Below are 27,069 nucleotides of genomic sequence, written 5' to 3' on the forward strand. Positions count from 1 at the left end.
TTTTTGTAGGGAAAAATATTAGAGAGTTTGTCAAATCATAGAGTTCAGCAAAATTCTCACGGGGGGGTTGAACAACGGAGCCCAGAAGGGAAGGGGGGCGTAAGAAGAAAGAGCACAATAAAATTTAGAGGTTCCAGAGTTCCACACCTGTGAGCTCCTGCTCAAGATGAGGCCTGGTTCTGTGGCTGGGGGGATCAGGGCTGGAGTGCAGACTGCAGGTTCTTGACAGGATGCTCTTAACGCCAGTGCCAACCATCAAGAGTTTGGGATGCCTCTCTTTCAATAGAGACCAGATCACACATATTGCTAAAGCGGCATTATTCCAGGAGAGCCAGTTTGGTGTAGTGGTTAAGTGTGCGGACTCTTATCTGGGAGAACCGGGTTTGATTCCCCACTCCTCCACTTGCACCTGCTAGCATGGCCTTGGGTCAGCCATAGGTCTGGCAGAGGTTGTCCTTGAAAGGGCAGCTGCTGTGAGAGCCCTCTCCAGCCCCACCCACCTCACAGGGTGTCTGTTGTGGGGGAGGAAGGTAAAGGAGATTGTGCGCCGCTCTGAGACTCTTCGGAGTGGAGGGCGGGATATAAATCCAATATCTTCTTCTTCTACAATACATGAAGTCATGGACATTCAATGAAATTGCTGAGCAGTCAGGTTAGAACAGATAAAAGAAATTACTTCTTCACCCAAAGTGTGATTAACACATGGAATTCACTGCCATAGGAGGTGGTGGCAACTGCAAGCATAGACAGCTTCAAGAGCCCACACCCCTCTCCCCGCTCTGTGCGCTTCCTTCCTCCTGCAGCACCAGGCACCCCTGTGGCTACCTGTATGTAAACCTTTAGTGGAACCTTTAATGGGTTTATGCATCATAAATGAGCAGGAAGGCCACTTTTTCTCAGGAACGCACTATCGCACTTCAGTGTTAAAACACCCCATCTAGGAACACACAAAAATTATTTCTGAAAATTCTGTGTTTTATTAGACTGGCGTTAGCGGGTACGGCAAAATTGCTTCTTATTGAACTTACTGCACAAATTAATGTAGCTTTTACAAACAGTGATGTAGTGATATATAATGGTGCTCATTATGAAACTCTTCAGAAGGACTAATGCTGACCGATTGAGAGATGCTGAAGTCCACCAATACTGTTGGTCTGCTTAACTCACAGACAGCAGCCTCTGGGCCTGGGGGCATGGAGTGAATTCTGGTTTTGCCATCTTGCAGGCTTTTCTTGCTGGAAATCCTCAGGTTTTTGTTCCAGTACAAAGGCACCAATTGCTATTTGGCGTAATTAAAAGACGGGAACCGATAGCAAAAGCAGCTACAGAAACAATGCAGTCCGTTATGTGGGTTTTTATGAGTCCTTATTATCAAGAATTTCTCAGAGCCGCCTCAGACGGCTCACATTTAACAGATGCCCTCACCTAAAATGGTCTAAAAACACTAGACACAAATCATGCACGGATCAGGCCACCCTCTGAAACAAGCAACCGTACCTTAAAGAAGTTTACAACCTCCAAGCGAGCGCAGTGAAACTTAGGCCGTTTTCGCACTCACGTTTTACTGGCGCCACGACCCTCCTGATGCCGGCGAATCTGCATGGATTTCGCACCAGAAGCGCTGGCGCTCCCAGAAGCGCCGGCTACTTCCGTCGCTAAGCCAGCGCAAACGTTTTCCTGCATCTTTGCGATTTCCGTTTGCGCTGGCTTAGCGACGGAAGTAGCCGGCGCTTCTGGGAGCGCCGGCGCTTCTGGTGCAAAATCCATGCAGATTCGCCGGCGTCAGGAGGGTCGTGGCGCCAGTAAAACGTGAGTGCGAAAACGGCCTTAATTTCTTAATCAGCCTGCTTAGAGCTGCAGTGGGTATCTGACGAAGAGAGTTTTGGCTCACAACAGCTCACCCTGGAAAATTTGGTTGACAAAAGGTGATACTTTTTGTTCTTTTTGTAAGAATGGGGCTTTACACCCCTCACATTCACTTGAGGACAAACCCCAGGCAATACAAAAGATGCACATCACCTCCCACTTCTTTTGCACCTTAAAACAGCCATGCGGGAGGAGGGGCTAATACGATTAAGGAAGTGTTGGGTGGAGTTAAAAGCTCCTTTTCCCTATACCAGCCAAAATCACCCCCACCCCTCGGTTCACTTATTCGCCATCTTCCGAAGAGCTCACGACAGCAGAGGGTTCTCATCTTCTTCCTTTTCTGCCTTCGCAACAACCTTGTGAAGTAGGTGAAGCAGAACGACTGACCCATGCTCGCAGAGTGAAGTTCATGCATGAGAACCTGGCTCTCACATCTTAGCATGAGTCTCTAACCGCTACATCACACTGGCAATACAAAGGCTCTTGAATCTCCCCCAAAGGGTTAATAGGGCAGAATTAGATCAAGGAAACAGCACAAGGGGACAAGACTGCCCTCTCTTTTCTGCATGATCCCAATACAATTCCAGTGATACCGGCAGCTGCTCTTAAGCTTTTCCCCAAACACACACAATCAAAAAAACAACAACCACACATCTCCTGTGTCATACCTGATCTGACTCAATATGTCCAGAAGCCTCCCGTGCTGTAAGACATCCAGTGTATTCTTTAAGTACTATGCAAACTAGGTTAATTGTGCATGCCAACAATAAAAGAACAGTGGTCCACCTCATAACAGATTTCAACAAATTGTCCAAGTTCTGCTATCACCTGAAGCCAAATTTTCAGCTCATTCCCGATGCAGTCACGTATTGTGATGAACGGTATGGCTTTCATTTGATGTTCCCCCGTGAGCAACACTTCTTATGAATGCGTCCTCATGTAACTGTATCAGAGGCTTAAACCCATCCTGGAGAGCTTTAGCTTTCAGTGGGCCTCCAGGAAGTGGCAAAACCTCAGATCTTCGACATGCGCACACCTTTTCAAAACGATGCGGGAAAGTGACAGTGTGATGACAAAATCATGTCAAAAACTAACCAATTGGCCTGATAACTGCAATTCCTCTTTACGCCTCTTGAGAACAAGAGAGCACACGCGCAGGCATACTGAAGACAACCCCCAGTTAGAACTTTGGTACCAAAACTATCTGAAGTGAGCAGTGACTCGTGAAAGCTCATACCTTACCACAAATATACTCCCGATCTGTGCCAGTGTCCCTGGAAGAAATATTAGATTTCAGCTAGACAGATTATTGGCTGATAGGAACAAAGGAACCACTTTATGTGTGGCAAAGTTTGCTTCGCGAGCCATAAGTCTCCGGAAGCAATTCTTAAGGGGAATACCCAATTGAACGCCTTGGTTCTGGAATTTAATCAGTGTTTTGGGGAGGAAATTATATTTTATACTGTCTATGTTTTATTCTCATTATAGTATTGCCTAATTATATTTTATACTGTGTATGTTTTATTCCCATTTTACTATTGCCTGACTGTATCTTATTAAGTTATTTGTATTTAATTGATTGGTCTTTGACCGTATTAAACTTTCATTCATTCACAAATGTTGTTAGCCTTTATGGTGTTACTGGACTCTCACTCTTTTCTACTGTACCAAAACTAGTATGACTGAAAGAAATCCAGATTTTCCCTGATGTCACGTTTATTAAGGTTCAGATATTAGCCTTATGAAATTGGTCCAGTATCAGCAAACACAGCACATCAGATTTCACACATCCCCTCCCAGTTATAAGACAACCAGCATGTTTTGTTTCCCTTGATAGGTCTCTAAACTTTTCGGTACCCGGAAAGTCCTAGAAATCTAGTCTTCTTCCAACTGCGAAATTACCACATAAACCTCTGGAGTTCCTTGTAATCTGGCCACTGAAATGTTTTGTTCAGGAACAAATGAAAAACCGCTGCATTTATCAAGAGATAAAAAGCCAACTCAAGGATAAGTTTCAAAAGTGATGGCATAGGAATGTGCAACTTATACATAACATACGGCAAAATGAAGTAACGAAATTCTAGAAGCTTCTGGGGAACCGTGGCTGTGAGCAAACATACAAAATAGAGCATTTTCCAAAAAACATTCTTTGATGTTAACGTGTCTGTAAAGCTCCAGCCGGCAAATATATAGACTGGAACTAACACATACTTCACGAGCTCATGTCTTTGATAAAGCTTTCTCCATATGTAAAATGGGTAGTGTCTGTTATCTGCAAGCAAATACTCATGAACATACGTAAACTTCCAGACCAGAAATAATGAGATGATGACAAGGATACTGTACTGCAACAAGTGTCTCTTCACAGAATGAAGAAAACCGATGATTTTGCTTGGGGTCATTAAGTGAGGAAAGGAAAAAAAGAGAGTAAAAGAAAAGTAGTAGAAGACCTGAGGGAAATGTAGACAAGCTACATGGCTTCTCCGATCACCCACAACGATGCCTCCATTGAGAAAGACAAAAGCAAAGAAGACCACCACCATGCCAATATATGGCCAAGTCAAAAGAATGACAGTGGTCATGTTTTTAAGGGATGTGACATATTCAAGGAGGAACCTGAAGATCCTAATTAGTTCTGGAAACGATCCATTTGGGGGCAAGCTTTTTTGCTCTTTGTTTTTCAGCAGCTCCACCTTCCAGGCTTCACTCAGCTTATCTGCAACGATACTTCCACCACAGAACACAGTCCAGATGATGTTAGTCTGACGAAACATGAAACCGCAAAATCCAAGAAGGGCTGAAGTCTTATGATTACCATAAAGGCACATTAAATAGGAAAAAAGAGTAAAAAAGGTGGACCCTGTGTCAGTATAATAAAGGAAAGTAAAAAAATAAAGAACTGGAAACGCTGCTAGTGTCAAAGTTGAGAGGATCCTCTGGAACCCAGAAACAGCCTAGAGAGGAAGAGAGAAAAACTAGGTTATGATTATTGCATCAATTAAATATTAAAAGCAAATTGCGCAATATATGTGCTGGGGAGCATTGCCCACCTCCATCGTGTCCTGAATGGAACCAGAAGAGGTGTGAATATTCGCCAGTGACACTCACCCTGACCTGGGGAGCTGGGATGGGGGAGATGGCTGAACCTCCATTGCCAGGTCATCTGCTAGCCCCCTTGATACAGAGAAGAACCCAGAGGGGTGAGGAGAATAAACAGGGTTGCCCAGTCTCAAACACTGCTGTGGTGCTGGCTGATGACATCATCAGCCGGCAACAGGCCTCTTGGGGCTTCAGAGGCCAGAACGAGGCCTGAGGATGGCCAGTCAAGCCTGGTAGGAGTGGCAACAGCTCTTTCCCCCAGAAAGAGAACCTCACCTGCCTGACATGAGAGGCAGACTGGGAGACAAAGGGCCCAGCCAAGTGGTGACAGCAGGAAGGGGGTAAGGGCCAGCAGCCAGGATGAGCCAGGACAGGGGGAAGCCAGGATGGAGGATGGCAAGATGTGCCCCGAGGATCCCTGGGCAGACTCGAGGGCCAGGAAGGGGGTGGAAAAGCAATGGATGCCAGGATTGGTGCCAGACCATGTGGGGAGGTGGGACTCTCCTACATAAAGATGTCTTCTCCACCTAGCCAGGAGAAGAAGCAACAGACTGATCTCAGTCCAAGGAGAAAAAGAGAGCATGGAGAACCAGTCTGGGGAAGGAAGAGGACCTGGGTGCTGGAACCCCCTTCTCTTTCTCAATTTGAGGTCAGTGAGATACCCACTTTGGTGGTGGGACTGTGGAAGGCAGAGAGACCACCTTGGGGGTGGGGAAGCCTCGCAATATGCAAGGAACATCTACCACCTAAGCTCCGTTGAACTGGAATGGGAATTGGTGAGCAAACCTTCCTAATGACTAGTGGCCAAAAACCCTCATTCTTAGAATTCCCCACTTCAACACACAATATTTCTGACCAAATGATCCAGAAAGATGAAAGAGACTATAGTCCTGAGTTTTTCTTTAGACCCCAAAGACTGTAACAGTAAAGTGGCCTAGGACAGAATGTTAAATCTCTTGACTTCTGCAATACTAATAATAGAGTTCAATGTCACTAGTACAGGTGCTGTGTTACACACCTGCATAAGTCTTTGTCTACTATGTGACTTTGCTTCTACGGAACGTAGTTTTACTTATTTGAACCCCTTCAATTGAACCCAGATTTCTGTCAGGCATGTGCGAAAAGCTCCTTTCAACTTTCAGGAAAAAAACAGGAAGAAAGTAACATAAGCCAGGATGCTAGGAAGATTCAAATGTTATTACAGATACAGAACAGAACGCAACCTCCTCGTATTATGTCAAATTTTGACATGTTAATGGTGCTACTGTGTACAGGAAAAAAATTCTATTTTTACGGTAATAATATTTGCACAGTACCTTTTTCTGATGTATCCGGCAAAAAAGCAAATATAGTAAATAGAAGTTCCCGATGCTGAAAAGGAGATTAATGAATCTGAGCATCCCAGTAGAGCAAACGATGCTTCCAGACCATCCGAAGAGCCACGCTGCGGGTTTCACGACACCGATGGACACCAAATATAAACCAGGCAATGTAGTAATCATAGGGTCCCACTATTTAAAACAATAAAAATAAGACAATAAAAATAAAAGACACTATATATTAGCCTTTTCATTTACATTATGAGGATTCACCTCCCCGGTGTCAGACATTGTAACTTGCATTAACCAGTAATGTAGTTAGCTAAGCGTGCTTGACCAGACTAACGCCATTTTGTTTCCTGAATACTAACCATGAGAATAAAGATCTGCATTTCAAACAAAGAGGGGACAGTTGTCAGCAAAGAGGGAGGGATTTTGCGCTGAGCGATAGCTCACAGCTGGGGCCTTTGAAGATGGCATGTCTCAAGGTAACCAGCAGGGTTCCTTCCTTGGGAAAGAGATAAGGGGGTGTGAGAACAGACAACTGTCTCTCAAAGTGTGAGAATGAGTTTTATTGTTCCTTTCATGTATCTTACAAAACCCCAAGGGTAACCTGGGATTGTATCAAACTCAATCTGCTTCTTGCCTAGACTACTCGTTCTCAAATAAACGGATTAATTTTGAAACAGAATGATTTGTTCTTGTTTGAAGTTCCAAGTCTGACACCCTGTACACAAATGTAAGTATTCTAGGTATATGTGGAACTTACAGTGCCGTCCTAAGGAGAGTTGCATCCTTCTAAGCTTAGAAGGGTTAAACTCTGTTTAGGATTGTACTATCAGTCATCTCACTACAAGATTCGCATACAAATTCCTGCTTGCATGTAACAGAAGAAGAATAGCAGAGGAAGCACATATCACTCCTGCTTCTCCTGCTTGCTTGCAAAATATGAACTGGCCATTTCGAGGGCAGGAAAGTGAAATTTTAACGGTAACGAAGAGAGGACGAAACCGCTCAATCGAGAGCTGCTGTCGTGAGCCACCCTGAGCCTGCTTCGGCGGGGAGGGTGGGATATAAATCCAACAAAATAAATAAATAATAAATTCCTACTTTCCCTCAGTCTTCTCTTCTAAGGGACACAGTGCTCGACATGGCAAAAACAGAACATGTAATGAGGGTATGGAGTTCCAACCTATGGTCAGTATAGGGGTAGTACGTAAACACCTAGTTTCTTTAAGGCCAGATATCCTCAAGGCCAGATAAACGGCATCCAAGGGTTCTAAAAGAGCTTGCAGATGTAATTTCTGAGCCTCTAGCTATTATTTTTGAGAATTCTTAGAGAACAGGAGAGGTGTCGGAAGATTGGTGGTGGGCGAATGTTGTCCCCATTTTCAAGAAGGGGAAAATGGAGGATCCAGGTAACTACCGACACGTCAGCTTGACGTCTATACCTGGAAAAGTTTTAGAACAAAGCATCAGTCAGTCAGTCCTGGAACATTTAGAAAGGATGGCTGTGATTACTAAGAGCCAGCATGGGTTTCTCAAGAACAAGTCATGCCAGACTAACCTGATCTCTTTTTTTGAGAAAGTGGTTACCTTGCTGGATCAGGGCAATATTTTAGACATAGTTTATCTTGATTTCTGTAAGACTTTTGATAAGGTTCCAGATACTGTCCTTGTTGACAAGTTGGCAAAATGTGGTTTGGATCCTGTTACCGTTAGGTAGATCTGTAACTGGTTGATAGATCATATGAACATATGAAGCTGCCTTATACTGAATCAGACCTTTGGTCCATCAAAGTCAGTATTGTCTTCTCAGGCTGGCAGCGGCTCTCCAGTCTCAAGCTGAGGTTTTTCACACCTATTTGCCTGGACCCTTTTTTGGAGATGCCAGGGATTGAACCTGGGACCTTCTGCTTCCCAAGCAGATGCTCTACCACTGAGCCACCGTCCTTCCCCGATCGCACCCAAAGAGTGCTTGTGAATGGTTCCTCATCCTCTTGGAGAGGAGTGACAAGTGGAGTGCCTCAAGGATCTGTCCTGGGACCTGCTTTGTTCAATATCTTTATAAATGATTTGTATGAATAGAGGGAATGCTTATTGAACTAAATTGGGAGGGGTTGCAAACACAGTAAAAGACAGAAACAGGATACAGGATGATATTGAAAAGCAGGAAAACTGGGCTAAAACCAATAAAATGAATTTTAACAGGGGTAAATGTAACATTATGCATTTAGTTAGGCAAAATCCAATGCATGGCTATAGGATGGGGGAGACTTGCCTTAGCAGTAGTATGTGCGAAAAGGATCTAGGGGTCTTAATGGGTCATATGCTGAACATGAGTGAACTTTATCCATTGACACGGATAGTCTCTTTATTTCCAAAGAAAGGTCAAGAATTTGATCTTCTAATCCCTTTAACTTTTTAAAGATACATTCCACCGTGCTTGCAATCAGGGTAATTGGGGCGAGCTCGTCAGAAGACATGGATCTTTCTTCATTATCACAGCATATTTGTAACTCATGCTGTCTCTGCCGCACCTTGAAAGCCCCCACCCCAGACTGGAGTTGAGAGTCTATAACATCTTCGTGGTCAGACTCATTAGTCAGTTCCTCCTTTTCTGCTGGCTCTAACTCGTCTTCTAGAGGGGAGAAGCGATTTGATGTTTTAATAGCAAATGACGGCAGAGCAGATTTGGACTTCTTGTTTATGGTAAAAAAAAAAAAAAGTCCTCCGTCCTAAACTGTTTGCAAACTGGCAAAGAAGCAGAATCCTCCTCCACTTCTCTTGGCTGCTTGCCCGAGGCCATTAGGAGGGTTCTGTTGGATGGCAATTGGCACTGTTCTGATTAAAAAAATATAAATAAAACAAATACCTGACACAACTAAGGTCTTAAAACTTAGATAAAAGCCACAACGTCTGCTAAGAATATCTTAAAATGTCTTTAAAAGCCAAATTTGTCAGAGCCAACGCTGTAGCCGACTGCACTCCGCCATGTTGTTTCCCAAATCATAATCCAGCACATCAACACTCCAACCACTACACCACACTTGGTCTCATTACAATGTCTCAAGCCATGCCTAGGGTTGCCAGGGCTGTGTTGGAAAATACCTGGGGACTTTGGGGGGGGGGGGGTGGATCCAGGAAAGGGCAGGGTTTGGGGAGGGGAGGGGCTCATGATGTCAGTAGCAATGTGACCTTTTACTAAATACGTGATCTAAGGCTGAAATGGGGGGAGCTATCTGTAGGCTAGTATGAACATTTCCCACAGGTGCAAACCATGTCTAATTGAACAGAGTATGGCTAACTGGCTACCATGGTATCTGGGTTTCCCCCTTGGAAGGGAGTTAGAGATAGAAGCTTGAGGTCAGCTTTGCTGAATCATCCAGCAACAGTTATTTCCCCACTTAAACTTCTCAACTCGGTTTGCAACCTAGAAGCAAGCCAAGCTTGAACCCATGTTTGAAAGAGCAAGAAACTGGGCAAGAGTCTCAGTTCCTTGACACACTCTACAAAATCTTCTTGATTCCACACAATGCCAGTCTCCGCATTGGCCTCCTTTCTGTATCAGCTTCAGGTTCCTAGATGCTACAGTTAACAACCTGATCCTATGTCTGCTTAGTGGGGATTATTCACAAATAAATATGCAAAGGATTTAACTGAATTGCAAATGAATTACTCAATTATATTTGTCTTAATATGACCAAAGAGATGGGCGAGATTTTTAAATAATTAAGAACAAATACTATATGCTTTGAAACAATGCTTTTGAAACAATTTAAAGATGTTAAACCGTTCCAATATACAGGCTACTTGGAGAACACATATTCCAAAACAGGGTTGTCAGTCCCTCTGGTGGAAGGGCTTGGGTGAGGATTTAGGGGAGCATTGATACCATGCGAATCATGACATCCTATCCATCCATCCATCCATCCATCACTGCTCATACAGCTACTGCCTTAAGCTAAATTAAAATAAAAATTAAAAAAGAAAAAGGCCTTACTTAATGTTATTTCCCTGGTATTTAATTACTGTTCCTATAAATTTTGCCACCAAAAGGGTGAAAAGATAATTTGTGTGCAATGCTGTCCATGTCACCTGGGCTCTCGCATCAAGCAGCCCCGTATTTTCAAACAAAAGGAGTGATTAAATTAGCCCTCACTCTATAATCCTATGTTCAATGGTTTCTGCTTTGTCATATGAACATCGACATGTTCTATTACGCATGGTACTTTATTACATCTACCCTCCAAAACTGCCAAGTGAAGGGCATTCATTATTGTCAAAGTAAAAGCTCTTCTGAGCTTTGGTACTGTCAAATGAAAAAAAAATTTCAGCGGCTGCATCCGGTGGGCAATTCCTAGATAAAGTGTCAAAATATCCTACATGTCCTGATAGATGTACTAGTAGCGTCCAGCTTCCTAACGTGTTTTTATTTTGCCTAATTATATTTTTAGTCTCTGTGTCCTTAACCATATCACTTGTTACTCCTAGGCATTTCGTTTTCTCTTCCAAAGTAGATCCCATTAGCTATTGCCTTTCTGAATAAGACCAAGGATGCTTAATGGGGATTTAAAAACCTTTATTCAGATATTAAAACCTTTATTTTAAAAAGAAACGCCTTCACCCAAGCCTTACCTTCCATCGATAATTCACCCAATTCAGTTCTCAGTGCTATTCCCAAGACGCACCTGAGAGTGGTAAGTAAGAGTTGGAAGAAATCATGCTGGATATAATCTATTTTTCCGGAAGCAGACTGAATCCAGATTTCCACACCATAGAAGAATTGGCTTGAAACTTGAGCATTATACATATACCTTTAGGGCTGAGGGAACAAATTTACCACCAGCTGTGTAGAATTATTTTACAATTGTCCTCTGTAATCTCAAGACAGTAGTCCTTGCATGTGAGAGATGCATCAAAATGGATTTCCAGGTGAAATGATTAACCTGTTCCATAGAGCGGCCTCTTATGTCCCGTTTAAACATTTCCGTGTTTTTCTTTTTACTAAATATTATAACCTCAGCTTTCACTACATTAATGGACAAGCCTTCATGGTTACAGTAATATTCAAAGTTTTTAATTAGTGTATGCTGGTCCACAGTTGATCTGGATATTATCGCTGCATCATCAGCACATAGAAAGATTGGAACTTCATACGTTACGACATGGTAATCTGAGTGCTGTTGAGTTGTCCGTTTAGAGAATTGTTTTTATTGTATTTTATTGTTTTATAATAATAATAATAATAACAACAACAACAACATTTAATTTATATCCCGCCCTCCCAGCCAAAGCAGGCTCAGGGCAGCTCACAACATAAGAACATAAGAACATAAGAGAAGCCATGTTGGATCAGGCCAACGGCCCATCAAGTCCAACCCTCTGTGTCACACAGTGGCAAAAAATGTTATATACACACATACACTGTGGCTAATAGCCACTGATGGACCTGTGCTCCATATTTTTATCTAAACCCCTCTTGAAGGTGGCTATACTTGTGACCGCCACCACCTCCTGTGGCAGTGAATTCCACTTGTTAATCACCCTTTGGGTGAAGAAGTACTTCCTTTTATTCATTCTAAGCCGACTGCTCAGCAATTTCATCAAATGCCCACGAGTTCTTGTATTGTGAGAATAATATAAAATACAATATAAAATACAACATAATATAAAATACAAAAATTACATAATAAAACAATCTACAACACTGTACAAATTCCTTAAAATTCCCTTAAAAGCATCTAATTAAAACCAACAGTTTCCTGCGCTCGTACTTGGAGCTGCATTTTCAAAAATTCCGATTTTACTCATTTACAGATTTTCGTAAATACGGTACAGCAGAATCCACATCAAGAAAAGGCCAGCTGAAAGAGGGTAGTCCTGCAGGCCCTGCGGAACTGAGCAAGACTCCGCAGGGCCCGCACCTCCTCTGGTAATTGATTCCACCAGTGGGGAGCCATGATTGAGAAGGCCCTTTCTCTTGTCGTTTTCAGTTTGGCCTCCTTCGGCCCGGGGATTATCATAGATTTTGTGAACCTGATCTCAGCACCCTCTGAGGTACATATGGGGAGAGACGGTCCCTAAGGTAGACAGATCCTCGGTCACATGGGGCTTTAAAGGTAATGACCGGCACCTTGTAACGGATCCGGTACACAATTGGCAGCCAGTACAGCTCTCGTAGCCTCGGCTGTATGTGCTCCCACTTAGGGAGCCTTAATAACAGCCTGGCTGCCGCGTTCTGCACCAACTGTAGTTTCCGGGTTCAGCACAAGGGCAGCCCCATGTAGAGGGCATTACAGTAGTCCAACCTCGAGGTGACCGTTGCATGGATCACTGTTGCCAGGTCGTCATGCTCCAGGAAGGGAGCCAAGTGCCTCGCCCGCCTAAGATGAAAGAAGGCGGATTTGGCAGTGGCTGCTATCTGGGCCGCCATTGACAAAGAAGGCTCCAGTAGCACCCCCAAGCTCTTGACCTTGTGCGCCATTACCAATGGCGCCCCATCAAAAACTGGTAGGGGGATTTCTCCTCCCAGAATTCTGTAGAATTATTTTACAATTGCCCTCTGTAATCTCAAGACAGTAGTCCTTGCGTGTGAGAGATGCATCAAAATGGATTTCCAGGTGAAATGATTAACCTGTTCCATAGAGTGGCCTCTTATGTCCCGCTGTCTTTGCTGGATTCAACTTCAGCCTACTCAGCCTGAGCCATCCTGCCACAGCCTGTAACACCAGGTCCAGATTTTCTGGGACACAGCCAGGCCAGCCAGCCATCAGTAGATAGAGCTGGGTGTCATCGGCATATTGATGACAACCCAGCCCATACCTCCGGGCAATCTGGGCAAGGGGACGCATGTAGATGTTAAACAACATCGGGGAGAGGACCGCTCCCTGTGGCACCCTACAATTAAGTGGATGCCTCTGGGAGAGTTCTCCCCAATTGCCACCCTTTGTTGCCGACCGTCAAGGAAAGAGGCGGCGGGTCAGTAACTGATGGTCCACCATATCAAACACGGCCGATAGGTCTAACAGCATCAGCACCGCCACGCCGCCTCAATCCAGATGTCGCTGGAGGTCATCCACCAGGGCGACCAGCACTGTCTCCGTCCCATGGCCTGGATGAAAACCAGACTGGTGGGGATCTATCATACGTTGTACTTCGCCTTCAGGCCTACAGGGAATGGGTGGAATAGAAATATACTATAATAAATAAATTAAATAAATTATAAATACTTAAGATAAATGTGGAAGCTGACAACCATCCCTCAGGAGGCGGGATCTAAGATCATTTATATATAAATTAAACAGGAGGGGCACAAGAACACATCTCTGCTTAACTCCTCTATCCATGGTAAATGTCCCTGATAGCTAACCTGACTACCCACATCTAATCAGGGCAGTAGAGTAGTTGTAAAGCTGTTGGGTTAGGTATAGGTTAAAACATTACAATTACAATAAAATATCAGCCAAATTTGCTCAGGTGGCAATCTAAATTTCCAGTTAGGCTACCAATGAAAGCTGCCTTACAAGCTGCGCAGAACTGCATCAAGTCTCACAGGGCACAGATGTTACTCAAGAGAGTTCCACTAAAAGCCTTGAGCCTGGTTGAGGACAGCCAGATATAGCTCAGGTGGAGGACCACAAGCAAATTCTTATCAACAGAGTATAATGCCCTTCAGGGTTTACAAGATAATGCATGGGACAGAGAAAGTAGAGAAAGAAGTCCTTTTCTCCCTTTCTCACAATACAAGAACTTGTGGGCATTCGATGAAATTGCTGAGCAGACAGGTTAAAACAGATAGAAGGAAGTACTTCTTCACCCAAAGGGTGATTAACATGTGGAATTCACTGCCACAGGAGGTGGTGGCGGCCACAAGTATAGCCACCTTCAAGAGGGGTTTAGATAAAAATATGGAGCAGAGGTCCATCAGTGGCTATTAGCCACAGTGTGTGTGTATATATAAAATTTTTTGCCACTGTGTGACACAGAGTGCTGGACTGGATGGGCCATTGGCCTGATCCAACATGGCTTCTCTTATGTTCTTACCAGGAGAGGCAGTCCCAAAGATACATGGGTCCCAGGTCATTAAGGGTCTTGAAGGTAAGCACCAAAACCTTTAACCTAATCTGATGCTCAGCTGGTAACCAGTGCAGTTCACACAACACAAGTAGAATGTGTGCTGTCTCTGTAAGGACCTGCGCTGCTGAATTCTGTACCAGTTGAAGTTTCCAGGTCTGTTGCATGGAATACTGTGGCTCGGTCAGGGCAGCATAGGGAGGGGGCCAGTTACCTGAACTGGTGTAGCTGGGAAAATGCCAGTCTGGCAACATTTGTGATCTGGGCCTCCATTGATAAGGAGGCATCTGAATCACCCCCAAGCTCTTGACAGTTGTTGCTGCTGTTACGGGCATACCGTCAAGAACTGGGAGTTGGAACCCCGATGCAGAAGTGGGATGCGTGCACGCTCTAAGGGTGAGTACATTGGCTGAACATTCTGGATATTCAAGTGCCAAGTAACAAAGTTTTTATTGCGTTTATAAATACTAAACATTAGTTTGAGTTTTATGTTTTGTTTAGTGTTAACTGATATAAGAGCCTGCATTTTATTCTGGGGAGCAGGGAAGTTGTGTGCGGGGACTTTGGCAAGGGGTTCAATAGTAAACTTACAAGGGGGTCTCACTTCAAAAAGTATGAGAGTCACTGGTACATACGATTTGTATTTTCTCACTACTTTAAACCCTGACAACACGAACTGATGAGATTTCGTTAGCATGGGGTTTGTGACCCTTCTACAGCAGCTGCAACCCAAGAGGGGAAGGAAATGTAGGGCAGGGTCTGGGTAAGAAACCAGACTCTAGAGTCCCATACACAGTTTTCTTGATATGTACATAGAGCAATTCTAATTTGCATTAAATTCAAATATGGCTGAATGTACTATTTAAATCTCACTTTTACCCAGTTGATGGTTTTAGCCTGTTCACATATTACACTGAATGCACATACATCTGTTTGCAAAACAAACAAATCAAAAAAAGCAGATGGTCCTTCACTTTAAAAATAGGACCTGGAAAAATAAGCTGTATACGCATTTAAGGTAACCTAAGTATTACTCAAGTATAGGTTCCCAATCCCCAGGTCCCAGCAGGGGATCCCCCATTTTTACAGGCTTCTCCCCGCCCCCAGCCAGCTGGCCAACAGGGAAAGCCCCACCCCCCACAGTCACCATGTCGTTTTAGAGCTCCTGCAGGTCCGTTTTTAAAATATGCGCCTTTAAGGCTGAGCAGGAAGCAGGAAACAGGAAGGGCTTCGGAGAACGGCCCCTCCCTTTGTTTTGCTTTCGTTTTCAGATCAAGTAAAGTTCTGCAGGAACAAGACCCAGTAAGGATTTCAGTGTGTGAGAGGGAGGGGGCAGAGGATTCCCTGGTTTGGAGGCCCTCCCCCCGCTTTAGATAGCGTGGGGGGAGAGGGAATTGTCTACTGGGCACTCTATTATTCCCTATGGAGAACAATTCCCATAGGGAATAATGGGGAATTGATCCGCGGGTATTGGGGGCTCTGGGGGGGGCTATGTTTCGAGGTAGAGGCACCAAATTTTTCGTATAGCATCTAGTGCCTCTCCCCAAAATACCCCCCAAGTTTCAAAATAATTGGACCAGGGCGTCCAATTCTATGAGCCCCAAAAGATGGTGCCCCTATCCTTCATTATTTCCTATGGAAGAAAGGCATTTAAAAAGGTGTGCTGTCCCTTTAAATGTGATGGCCAGAACTCCCTTGGAGTTAAATTATGCTTGTCACACCCTTGTTCCTGGCTCCACCCCCAATGTCTCCTGGCTCCGCCCCCAAAGTCCCCAGATATTTCTTGAATTGGACTTGCCAACCCCACTCAAGTACAAAGAAGAGTAAAGTATTGACTGCAAGCACAGATTTGGCTCCTTCTTACAAACATCTGGATATGATATACACCTGTCCACCATGCAGGGTTGCCAACCTCCAGGTGACACCCGGAGATCTCTCACAATTACAGTGATCAACAGGAGAGCAGGATCAATTCCCCTGAAGAAAATGGCTGCTTTGGAAGGTGGACTCTGTAACATTATACCCCACTGAGTTCCCTCCCCAAACCCCGCCCTCTCCCCCAGGCTCCACCCCCAAAATCTCAAGGTATTTTCCAGTCCAGAGCTGGCAGCCCTTACTGTAACGTATTTAAAATGTCGATCCCTCAAAGCTGCATGTTTGCCAGCCCTGGCCTAAACGAGGTTTGCCTTGCGTTCAAAAAGTTGCCGTTTTGGAGGATCCAGGTCTATTAGGGTTGCCAAGTCCAATTTAAGAAATATTTGGGACTTTGGAGGTGGAGCCAGGAGACTTTGGGGGTGGAGCCAAGATCAAGGCTGTGACAAGCATCATTGAACTCCAAAGGGAGTTCTGGGCATCACATTTAAAGGGACGGTGCACCTTTTCAATGCCTTCCTTCCATGGGAAGTAATGAAGGATAGGGGCACCTTCTTTTGGGGCTCATAGAATTGCACCCCCTGGTCCATTCTTTTTGAAACTTGGGGGGGGGGGTATTATGGGGAGAGGCACTAGATACTATACTGAAAATTTGGTGCCTCTACCCAAAAAAAACAGCCCCCCCCCCTGAGCCCCAGATACCCGTGGATCAATTCTCTATTATTATATCTCCCTAGGGAATCACAGAGTTCCAGGGGATCCCCTGCCCCCACCTGGGGATTGGCAACCCTACTGCCACGCATTCAAAAAGTTGCCGTTTTGGAGGATCCAGGTCTATTAGGGTTGCCAAGTCCAATTTAAGAAATATTTGGGGACTTTGGAGGTGGAGCCAGGAGACTTTGGGGGTGGAGCCAAGATCAAGGCTGTGACAAGCATCATTGAACTCCAAAGGGAGTTCTGGGCATCACATTTAAAGGGACGGCGCACCTTTTCAATGCCTTCCTTCCATAGGAAGTAATGAAGGATAGGGGCACCTTCTTTTGGGGCTCATAGAATTGCACCCCCTGGTCCATTCCTTTTGAAACTTGGCGGGGGGGGGGGGTATTTTGGGGAGAGGCACTAGATGCTATACTGAAAATCTGGTGCCTCTACCTTAAAAAGCAGCCCCCCCCCCCCAGAGCCCCAGATCTGATCAATCCTCCCTGATTTTCTATGGGAATAAACCTCCCTAGGGAATAACAGAGTTCCCAGATGACATTTCCCTCCCCTCCCCCCGCCTTCTGATGACCCTGAAGCGGGGGGAGGGCCTCCAAACCGGGGGATCCCCTGCCCCCACCTGGGGATTGGCAACGCTATTGTCACGCATTCAAAAAGTTGCCGTTTTGGAGGATCCAGGTCTATTAGGGTTGCCAAGTCCAATTTAAGAAATATTTGGGGACTTTGGAGGTGAAGCTAGGAGACTTTGGGGGTGGAGCCAAGATCAAGGCTGTGACAAGCATCATTGAACTCCAAAGGGAGTTCTGGGCATCACATTTGGGGGTGGAGCTAGGAGACTTTGGGGGGTGGAGCCAGGAGACTTTGGGGGGTGGAGCCAGGAGACTTTGGGGTAGAGCCAGGAGACATTAGGGGTGGAGCCAAGATCAAGGCTGTGACAAGCATCACTGAACTCCAAAGGGAGTTCTGGGCATCACATTTAAAGGGACGGCGCACCTTTTCAATGCCTTCCTTCCATAGGAAGTAATGAAGGATAGGGGCACTTTCTTTTGGGGCTCATAGAATTGCACCCCCTGGTCCATTCCTTTTGAAACTTGGGGGGGGGGTATTTTGGGGAGAGGCACTAGATGCTATACTGAAAATCTGGTGCCTCTACCTTAAAACACAGCCCCCCCCCCCCCCCCCCGAGCCCCAGATCTGATCAATCCTCCCTGATTTTCTATGGGAATAAACCTCCCTAGGGAATAACAGAGTTCCCAGCAGACATTTCCCTCCCCTCCCCCCGCTTTCTGATGACCCTGAAGGGGGGGGGGGTGTGTCTCCAAACCCGGGGATCCCCTGCCCCCACCTGGGGATTGGCAACCCTATTGCCACGCATTCAAAAAGTTGCCATTGTGGAGGATCCAGGGCGCCAGGCGTCCCAAAAGCAGCTCCCGGTCTGCAGAGCTCTTCGCCTTTTAGGCGTGGCAGCCGAGCCGACGGCTGGCGCAGGTGGATCGGGCCAGGCTGCAGGTAAGGGGGATCCTACCTGCGCGAAGCGGCCCTGGCAATAGGCCTGCGCCTGCGGGACGTGGAAGGCCTCGTCCATGTAGGGCCCCCGCTGCTGGCGGTTGAGCGCCGCGAAGAGCAGGCAGGAGGCCAGGAAGGAGCAGCTGAGCGCGGCCAGGAAGAACGAGGCCTCCGAGCGCTCCATGCTGCACGCCGAGCTCCAGCGCGGCCACAAGCGGCGGCGGAGCGGGAAGGGGCGGACCTGGGGCGGGCGGGCGGGCTTGCTTTCCTCCCGGCCAGGAGGGAGGGCGGCGGAGGGGGACGGAGGGAAGACGCTCAGCCGCAGCTGCCTCTCACCGGGCCTGCGCCGCCCCTCTCGCAAGCTGATTCGCATCCGACGGTGAGAGCTGCATTTGGACCTTTGCACGCCGGGTGGACGCAGTCTCGTGAGTGCCGCGATGCGGGGCTGCATTGATACGTGCATGCATAGGAAGCGTGGCAATAGGGTTGCCAATCCCCAGGTGGGGGCAGGGGATCCCCCGGTTTGGAGACCCTCCCTCCCTCCGCCCCCTCTGCTTCAGGGTCGTCAGAAAGCGGGGGGAGGGGAGGGGAATGTCTGCTGGGAACTCTGTTATTCCCTAGGGAGATTTATTCCCATAGAAAATGATAGAGAATTGATCCGATCTGGGGCTCTTGGGGGGGGCGCTGTTTTTTAAGGTAGAGGCACCAAATTTTCAGCACAGCATCTAGTGCCTCTCCCCAGAATACCCCCCGAGTTTCAAAACGATTGGACCAGGGGGTCCAATTTTATGAGCCCCAAAAGAAGGTGCCCCTATCCTTCATTACTTCCTATGGAAGGAAGGCATTGAAAAGGTGTGCCGTCCCTTTAAATGGGACGGCCAGAACTCCCTTTGGAGTGCAATGATGCTTGTCACAGCCTTGATCTTGGCTCCACCCCTAATGTCTCCTGGCTCTACCCCAAAGTCTCCTGGCTCCACCCCCCCCAAAGTCTCCTAGCTCCACCCCCAAAGTCTCCTGGCTCCACCCCCAAAGTCTCCTGGCTCCACCCCCCAAGTCTCCTGGCTCCACCCCCAAAGTCTCCAGATATTTCTTAAATTGGACTTGGCAACCCTAATGGGGACATGGATCTAAAAAATACTTGCACACTTATATATATACACCGTCCATCAGTGACACAAAGCAGAATGGCCTCGCCAGCTTTAAAGCCCGTATTTACGCAAAGCTAGTTTGACCCCCTGTCAAAATTTCTGCACGGATGTCTTGTGTCTTTCAGTTTTTTTTAATTTTTAAGCGCTTTCGGAGTAGCTGCCATAAAGTATCTGTAACGATCAATTCCTAACTGTTCCAGGTCTTGTTAATTTCAAAGGAACCTGCCCTATGTGACAAGATGCACTGTTTAAAACATCAGCTGGAATTGTTTCCTGACTGCCTGGTTACTCTTACCCTATTTAATGATGTGAAGAATGCTGCCCTTCTAAGAAAAAAAGCCATGGAAGGTGCTATCGATGGAGCATTAATTAAGGCCGAAATGGTGAGGAAACGTTCGTTTTTCATGTATTGAGGTCTGATAGCAATCTTGTAAAATCTGTAATGACCTCTTGTGGGTTAGATTCTGCGTTTCAGGACCCAGCGAACTGCCTTCTGCTTTCAGATAGGAGTAGAACAAATTTGGATCGGATGAAATTAAAAGTACCCTGTTGGCTATGGTTAGTGGGATAGTGGCTAATGGGATCAGTTTCTCAGTTTTGCTGACCATTGTGAAGTCAAGAGTGAGTGAGCATCTACCTAAGACTTCATGAAGTTCTCAACCTTTCCTGTCGTAGTTTCCTTCATAACAACAAATGTTTCCTTTTGTTGCATATAAACTGAAAGATTATTTTTAATGTTGGAGCTTATCCTCAAATTGTGGTTGGAGCTAATAACCTTAATGGTAAACAAAAAAGGGAGCCATAGAGGTCTACAGCATGCTATAATGTCTGCAAAGACAGACAATGTGGACAGCCAGAAAAAAACACAAAAAGTTGGGGGGGGACACAAGCCTGTTGTACCCCAATATTCTTTTGTTGTATTATGTGGGGAGATGTCCATATTGCATTGTTTAGGTGGTGCAAACTGTGGATAAAAAAAGGAAGTTACTTTGGTTAGGAAGACCGGCCTTCGTCCTGGAGAGTCGTGTGGTGACAGCTGTTGATGGTTGGAAGACAGATTCCTCTTGAGTTTTTTTCTGACTGCATAATCCATCATTTTTAATCATGGCCCTACTTCAGATGCCCAGTTGCCAAGCCACACTTCAATGACTGGGAGTGCTCTGTGGGCTCTTCACTGCATCCTCTATGCTTGTAAATTAACTCTGGTCAGTGGTATTGTTGGTTAAGCATTATGTCCAAACCATCTAACGGAGGGACGGTGGCTCAGTGGTAGAGCATCTGCTTGGGAAGCAGAAGCTCCCCGGTTCAGTCCCTGGCATCTCCAACTAAAAAGGGTCCAGGCAAGTTGGTGTGAAAAACCTCAGCTTTTAGGGGAGGGACCGTGGCTCAGTGGTAGAGCATCTGCTCCGGAAGCAGAAGGTCCCAGGTTCAATCCCTGGCATCTCCAAAAAAGAGTCCAGGCAAAGAGGTGTGAAAAACCTCAGCTTGAGACCCTGGAGAGCGGCTGCCAGTCTGAGTAGACAATACTGACTTTGATGGACAAAGGGTCTGATTCAGTATAAGGCAGCTTCATATGTCCAATGTTTAGTCATGCTGGAATTAGCTGGGTTCTAAACAAGGATTCAAAACAAAATGAGATGCTAGTTTCAGTCTCTTCTTTAGGCATTTAATACATGTAATAACAAAACTGCCTATACCAATTCAGACGTGTCATTGAACTGTGCTTAAGATCACCCAGGAAGTGAAGCAGGGAGGTACATACAGGCCCAAGGAGAGAGTGGAAGGAGCATGCTAACTCATGTGATGCTGCCTATTGGCAGAAGCTGTTTGGTAATAAAGTAGCATGGTTCAATCTCTGCTTAAAGAACCAGCATTGTGTCAGACATTGTAACTACCTTAGAATGTGCCTTGCTTAGATAAGTTCTCTTGACATGACTAACGCCATTTTGTTTGCTGTTACTAACCCTGAGAATAAAGATGTGCATTTGAAACAGAGAGAGACCGTTGTAAATCGCATGGGAGGAATTTCTCACTTGGCAGCCACAGGCGCCTTAAGCCTTTGAAGATGGCATGTCTCAAAGTAACCAACAGGGAACCTTCCTGGGAAGGAGATAAGGGAGTATGGGGACAGACAACTGTCTCTCTGGGTGTGAGAATGGATTTATTGTTATGCTACGTGCATTCTACAAAACCCCAAGGGCAACCTTGGAATGTATCAAACTCAATCTGCTTCTATCCCAGACCACTTGTTCTCAAATAAATGGATTCATTTTGCAACAAAATGATTCGTTCTTATTTGACGTTCCAAAGTCTGACACATTGGACATAGCTTGCTTCCCTATCCTGGATGTGCCTTGAGTTTATATAAAAGCGGTTTACGTGGACCCCAAGTTCACTGGACCCATGTTGGTGCTTTTCGGGGGGAAAAAAATGTTTTGGTCCCCACCCCCCTTGCACTGTCTGAGGTCAGCCACACTGTCTGGGATCACCAAAGACTGAGCTGTGCCCAGCCCAATTGCCGCAGGGGGCCAGCAGCAGGAGGCTCTGATGGGGAATGAAGCAACCGCTGTGGGGCGCCTGGAGGATGTGGCAGCAGCTGCAAAGGCAAACTCAATATGGCAACTGCCTGACCTTCCAGAAGCTGCCCACTCCAGAGAGCAGCCACAGGAAGCCCTGGAGATGCTGCAGAAGCAGGGAGGAGCCTGGCACAAGGCCAGTCAAGCTCTTCAGAAGCCAAGCAGCCTCCCAGCACCTTGCAGCCTTGCTGGAGATGTGAAGGCCGGGGTGGGGGGGGGGGAAGCGGGGGAGGAGAAGATTCCCCTCCCCCAAATTTTTCGGTTTTGGCAAAGAAGTGACAGTGAAAAAGCCCCAGAACAAATACTCACTCGGCCAGGTTGTAATTGTTCGATTACGCCTCAAGAGGTTTGTTTGTGAATAAAACCAGCATAACTGCAAATTGTTTGGCTTGTCCCAGTATCTAAGATAGAAACTTTGCTTTTTATGCATTTCTAAAATACTGTTTTTCCTTACGGCACTTGTCCCGTTTTCAGACCTTTCATTTAAAGATGACTTTTTTTCTGTTTCCTATGGCAGATTCTTGATCCATTTCAAATCCTCGTGGCAACCAATAAAGCTGTTCATCTTCACAGGACTGGTAAAATGAAGACGAGAACTCTTAATGCAGAAATAATATTTAACCTTTCACCTAACAATAATGTAAGAGCTAACTCGTAAGCACATTGTGCAAGCCGTGTTGCCCTCATCAGTGGAAGAGTGCAAAATATATATTAACCGCATCAGAACATCTGTCCCCTGTTGCTAGAGTGTAGTAATGGTTAGCTTGTTGGACTACAACTGAGATGGCCAAACTTGCTTAATGTAAGAGCCACACAGAATCAATGTCAAATGTTTGAGACCCCCCAAGACATGAATGTCAGATGTTTGAGAACCACAAGACGAGGGAGGCAAGCAAATAGATGGGGGGGAGGGAGAGGTGGAGAGAAAGGAACTTTAACTTTCAGTGCATTCTCCAAGCCGCCAGCTGGCTTCAGTTAGAGTAGTGATTTAAAGAGAAATGTCTTCTCCAAGCCAGCCGATGGGCCAGTGGGGGCTTTGAAAGTCACATAATATTTGTGAAAGGGGCACATGTGTCTCCCGAGCCACAGTTTGGCCATCCCTGGACTAGAACTAAGAAGGCCTGGGTTCAGTTCTCCGCCTGGCCATGAAGCTCCCTGGTAAGCCTGTATCACAGAGTTGTTATGAGGATACATAGCAAAGAGTTTAACCTTGAATCTCTTTGGAGGGATAAAAATATGTTGCGTACATCGGTAGTGTTTAGGTATTGCTGGCTATGCTTAGTTCTAAACTGGCTACTGGAATGCATATAGAAGTTGGCCAGGCCTGCATGACATCTATGAGTGTAGAGCATACCTGCCTCTAATTTTTTTGCTGTGGTATCAGACTACAAACTAGCCAGAGTATCTCATATACAACTAACTTCTTGACCTTCCTCCTGTTCCATTTAAAAATAGACACCATTGTAGAACAGAAACCAGAACTAGGATCTTCTTATATAATGAATGTGTTGACAAATGTTTATGGAGGTAGCATCAGTGTCTGAGAGCTGCTTATGTGGCACACATTTCAACACATAAGAACATAAGAGAAGCCATGTTGGATCAGGCCAATGGCCCATCCAGTCCAACACTCTGTGTCACATAAGAACATAAGAGAAGCCATGTTGGATCAGGCCAGTGGCCCCTCCAGTCCAACACTCTGTGTCACATAAAAACATAAGAGAAGCCATGTTGGATCAGGCCAATGGCCCATCCAGTCCAACACTCTGTGTCACATAAGAACATAAGAGAAGCCATGCTGGATCAGGCCAATGGCCCCTCCAGTCCAACACTCTTTGTCACATAAGAACATAAGAGAAGCCATGTTGGATCAGGCCAATGGCCCATCCAGTCCAACACTCTGTGTCACAGAAGAACATAAGAGAAGCCATATTGGATCAGGCCAATGGCCCCTCCAGTCCAACACTCTGTGTCACATAAGAACATAAGAGAAGCCATGTTGGATCAGGCCAATGGCCCCTCTAGTCCAACACTCTGTGTCACATAAAAACATAAGAGAAGCCATGTTGGATCAGGCCAATGGCCCCTCCAGTCCAACGCTCTGTGTCACACAGTGGCCAAATATATATATATAAACACACACACACACACTGTGGCTAATAGCCACTGATGGACCTCTGCTCCATATTTTTATCTACCCCCCTCTTGAAGCTGGCTATGCTTGTAGCCGCCACCACCTCATGTGGCAGTGAATTCCACATGTTAATCACCCTTTGGGTGAAGAAGTACCTCCTTTTATCCATTCTAACCTGCCTGCTCAGCAATTTCATTGAATGCCCACGAGTTCTTGTATTGTGACAAAGGGAGAAAAGTACTTCTTTCTCTACCTTCTCCATCCCATGCATAATCTTGTAAACCTCTTATCATGTCACCCCGCAGTCGACGTTTCACCTGCCCATCTACTCATTGACATAGATGAAAATCAGAGACACGAGTTAGGAGACAGAGATGGGGGAAACCAACACTCACATGGCTGAGAATTAAGTTATCTTTGATAAGGAATGCCTGTGTTGATTGCAAATATTCATCATTGGGTACAACATCAAGTAAAATGTTATATTTTAAATTAATGCTTTTGAATATTTGACTGAAAATAATGGATGATGGCTCTCACAGTTCAGACTTCAGTACACTGAGAAGTGGGGAGTTGGGTCCATGGTATGATACTATGGCTGTACAGGTTTAGGTCTGGCCTGTGCCTACACAGGAGACCCTCTGAGAATCCTATTTATGACTCTTTGAAGGAAGAAAAGTGGGATGTATGCATATAATATAAAAATCCCTGTTTTGGATTGTTTTTTACGTTAGATTTCAGATGCCTTGAGAACGTTTGGGATTTCAGACAGTGACTCTGCAGTAATCATTGTTCTGGTGGAAGACCAAGAGAAAAGGGTGAATCTGGAAAATGTAATAAGTCAAGTGGATGGCCAGCAAATTCCTTTGGCAGATCTCCCCCAGATAACAGATGTATCAAAAGTCAAAAAGGTTTGTACAAGCCTGTCCAGAAGGGAGGGTGATCAGGCCAAAGAAATTAGTTTGCTTCATTTTTAGCATTTGGATATGGGCTGAAGGAAAGGTCTGGGAAGAACAGCTGCTGCCTCTGAGAGGCTGTTGGGAGCTCAGTACAGGAAGGTGCAAGAAAACTTGAACATTTAAGCCAGTGTGGTATAGTGGTTAGAGTCTCACACTAGGATCTGGGATAACTAGGTATGAAATACCACTTGTTGGGTAACCTTGGGCCAGTCACATGCTCTCAGCCTAAAATGTTGAGAGGGTGAAATGGAGTTGACAAGAACAATGTAAGCCACTTAGAGGTCCCTGTTGGGGAGAAGGGCAGATTCATAATGAGAAGAAGAAGAAAATATTGGATTTATATCCCGCCCTCCACTCCGAACAGTCTCAGAGCGGCTCACAATCTCCTTTCCCTTCCTCCCCCACAACAGACACCCTGTGAGGTGGGTGGGGCTGAGAGGGCTCTCCCAGCAGCTGCCCTTTCAAGGACAACCTCTGCCAGAGCTATGGCTGACCCAAGGCCATTCCAGCAGGTGCAAGTGGAGAAGTGGGGAATGAAACCCGGTTCTCCCAGATAAGAGTCTGCACACTTAACCACTACACCAAACTGGCTCTAATGAGGTAAATAAATAAAATGGATACATAACACCTGCATTTGATTGATTTTTTGCATTTGCTGTTTTCCAGTGGGAATATTTTCAACTTTGACCCAAAAAATATTTTAATGTAATTATCACACATTAATGACTAATTCAACCTGGAAGACATTGTGGAGACTATTTTCAGAACTACATATTACTCAAGAAAGTCACCATTCCATTTTCCTTTTCCAGATATACAAGCTCACACCACTGGAAGAAAAAACAGGAACACTGCTGGGTGGCGTCATTTGTAGAATGGCAACAAAAGATGTTGCATGAACATTATAATTGCATCAAAATAACTGTGGCCTATTGCTGAAATGGTCATTTAATTTAATTGTTTTGCATTTGCCTAATTGTTTTGTATTCAGCTTGTATACATATGGCAGTGATACAGCGCTGTGGGTTGTATTTTATTTTAGTTAGAAGCAGAAGCGGACAGAAATCAATTGTAGGAACATGGAAATAATGCTGTTAGGCCTTGTGATTTTTTTTAAAAAAATAAAACATTTCAATATCTATTTTTTCCTTTTTTACATAAAGTAGCATCTTATGTAATCTATGCATTCTTGCATCTGCGGTACTAACGGCTGAGGGACTTGCACCCTGACTTACAAAGATCAAGGAGAGCCAGTTTGGTGTAGTGGTTAAGTGTGCGGACTCTTATCTGGGAGAACCGGGTCTGATTCCCCACTCCTCCACTTGCACCTGCTGGAATGGCCTTGGGTCAGCCATAGCTCTGGCAGAGGTTGTCCTTGAAAGGGCAGCTGCTGTGAGAGCCCTCTCCAGCCCCACCCACCTCACAGGGTGTCTGTTGTGGGGGAGGAAGGTAAAGGAGATTGTGAGCCGCTCTGAGACTGTTCGGAGTGGAGGGCGGGATATAAATCCAATATCATCTTCTTCTTCTTCTTCTTCTTCTTCAAATACAACATTCAAAGACTGAAGTCTGACCAAACCGTAGTGGCTTTAACTTTGCTGGAAGGACAGCATCTTTGGCTCTTTGGAGCTGTTGGAGGATCTGAGTACAAGCAGGTCCTGTATAGTATAGAATTTCAGGAGGCAGTTTGCCACTGCTGCTTAGGCTCTTATGTGAAGTTCTTTTCTGAAGTAAACCACAGTATGTGAATTGGTGAGGTGTGATTGACCGCTCCTTTGCAATGACATCAGCAAAGCTGCC

General features: G+C 45.5%; 2 protein-coding genes and 1 non-coding gene across 3 annotated transcripts; 2 read left to right on the forward strand and 1 right to left on the reverse strand.

Moving 5' to 3' along the window:
* Positions 1 to 3,564: 3,564 nt before the first annotated feature.
* ALG10 (ALG10 alpha-1,2-glucosyltransferase) lies at positions 3,565 to 18,715 on the reverse strand. Its single transcript, XM_060244763.1, has 3 exons — positions 18,475 to 18,715; positions 6,282 to 6,476; positions 3,565 to 4,820 (listed from the first exon to the last, which is right to left on the reverse strand). The coding sequence occupies exons 1-3, from the start codon at positions 18,637 to 18,639 to the stop codon at positions 3,765 to 3,767; spliced, it is 1,416 nt and encodes a 471-aa protein (XP_060100746.1). The 5' UTR covers positions 18,640 to 18,715; the 3' UTR covers positions 3,565 to 3,764.
* Positions 18,716 to 19,782: 1,067 nt separating this feature from the next.
* On the forward strand, positions 19,783 to 26,411 carry TPRKB (TP53RK binding protein). The gene is made up of 4 exons (XM_060244764.1): positions 19,783 to 19,986; positions 22,697 to 22,819; positions 25,048 to 25,224; positions 26,085 to 26,411. The coding sequence occupies exons 1-4, from the start codon at positions 19,843 to 19,845 to the stop codon at positions 26,169 to 26,171; spliced, it is 531 nt and encodes a 176-aa protein (XP_060100747.1). The 5' UTR covers positions 19,783 to 19,842; the 3' UTR covers positions 26,172 to 26,411.
* TRNAP-CGG (transfer RNA proline (anticodon CGG)) lies at positions 20,976 to 21,050 on the forward strand. The gene has a single exon. It is a non-coding gene; the product is annotated as a tRNA-Pro (tRNA).
* Positions 26,412 to 27,069: the final 658 nt, after the last annotated feature.

Source organism: Heteronotia binoei, chromosome 8, assembly GCF_032191835.1.
Source record: "Heteronotia binoei isolate CCM8104 ecotype False Entrance Well chromosome 8, APGP_CSIRO_Hbin_v1, whole genome shotgun sequence".
NCBI lineage: Eukaryota > Metazoa > Chordata > Lepidosauria > Squamata > Gekkonidae > Heteronotia > Heteronotia binoei.

What these genes read in the sequence shown, in the direction of transcription:
- ALG10 (XM_060244763.1), bottom strand. Translation starts at nt 18,639, where the DNA reads ATGGAGCGCTCGGAGGCCTCGTTCTTCCTGGCCGCGCTCAGCTGCTCC. An exon ending in GCCAGGGCCGCTTCGCGCAG is followed by an intron (nt 6,477 to 18,474) that starts GTAGGATCCCCC and finishes TGTTTTAAATAG; the next exon opens with TGGGACCCTATGATTACTAC. An exon ending in GCCGGATACATCAGAAAAAG is followed by an intron (nt 4,821 to 6,281) that starts GTACTGTGCAAA and finishes CTTCCTCTCTAG; the next exon opens with GCTGTTTCTGGGTTCCAGAG.
- TPRKB (XM_060244764.1), top strand. Translation starts at nt 19,843, where the DNA reads ATGCACTGTTTAAAACATCAGCTGGAATTGTTTCCTGACTGCCTGGTT. An exon ending in CATTAATTAAGGCCGAAATG is followed by an intron (nt 19,987 to 22,696) that starts GTGAGGAAACGT and finishes TTCCTATGGCAG; the next exon opens with ATTCTTGATCCATTTCAAAT. An exon ending in ATGTATCAAAAGTCAAAAAG is followed by an intron (nt 25,225 to 26,084) that starts GTTTGTACAAGC and finishes TTCCTTTTCCAG; the next exon opens with ATATACAAGCTCACACCACT.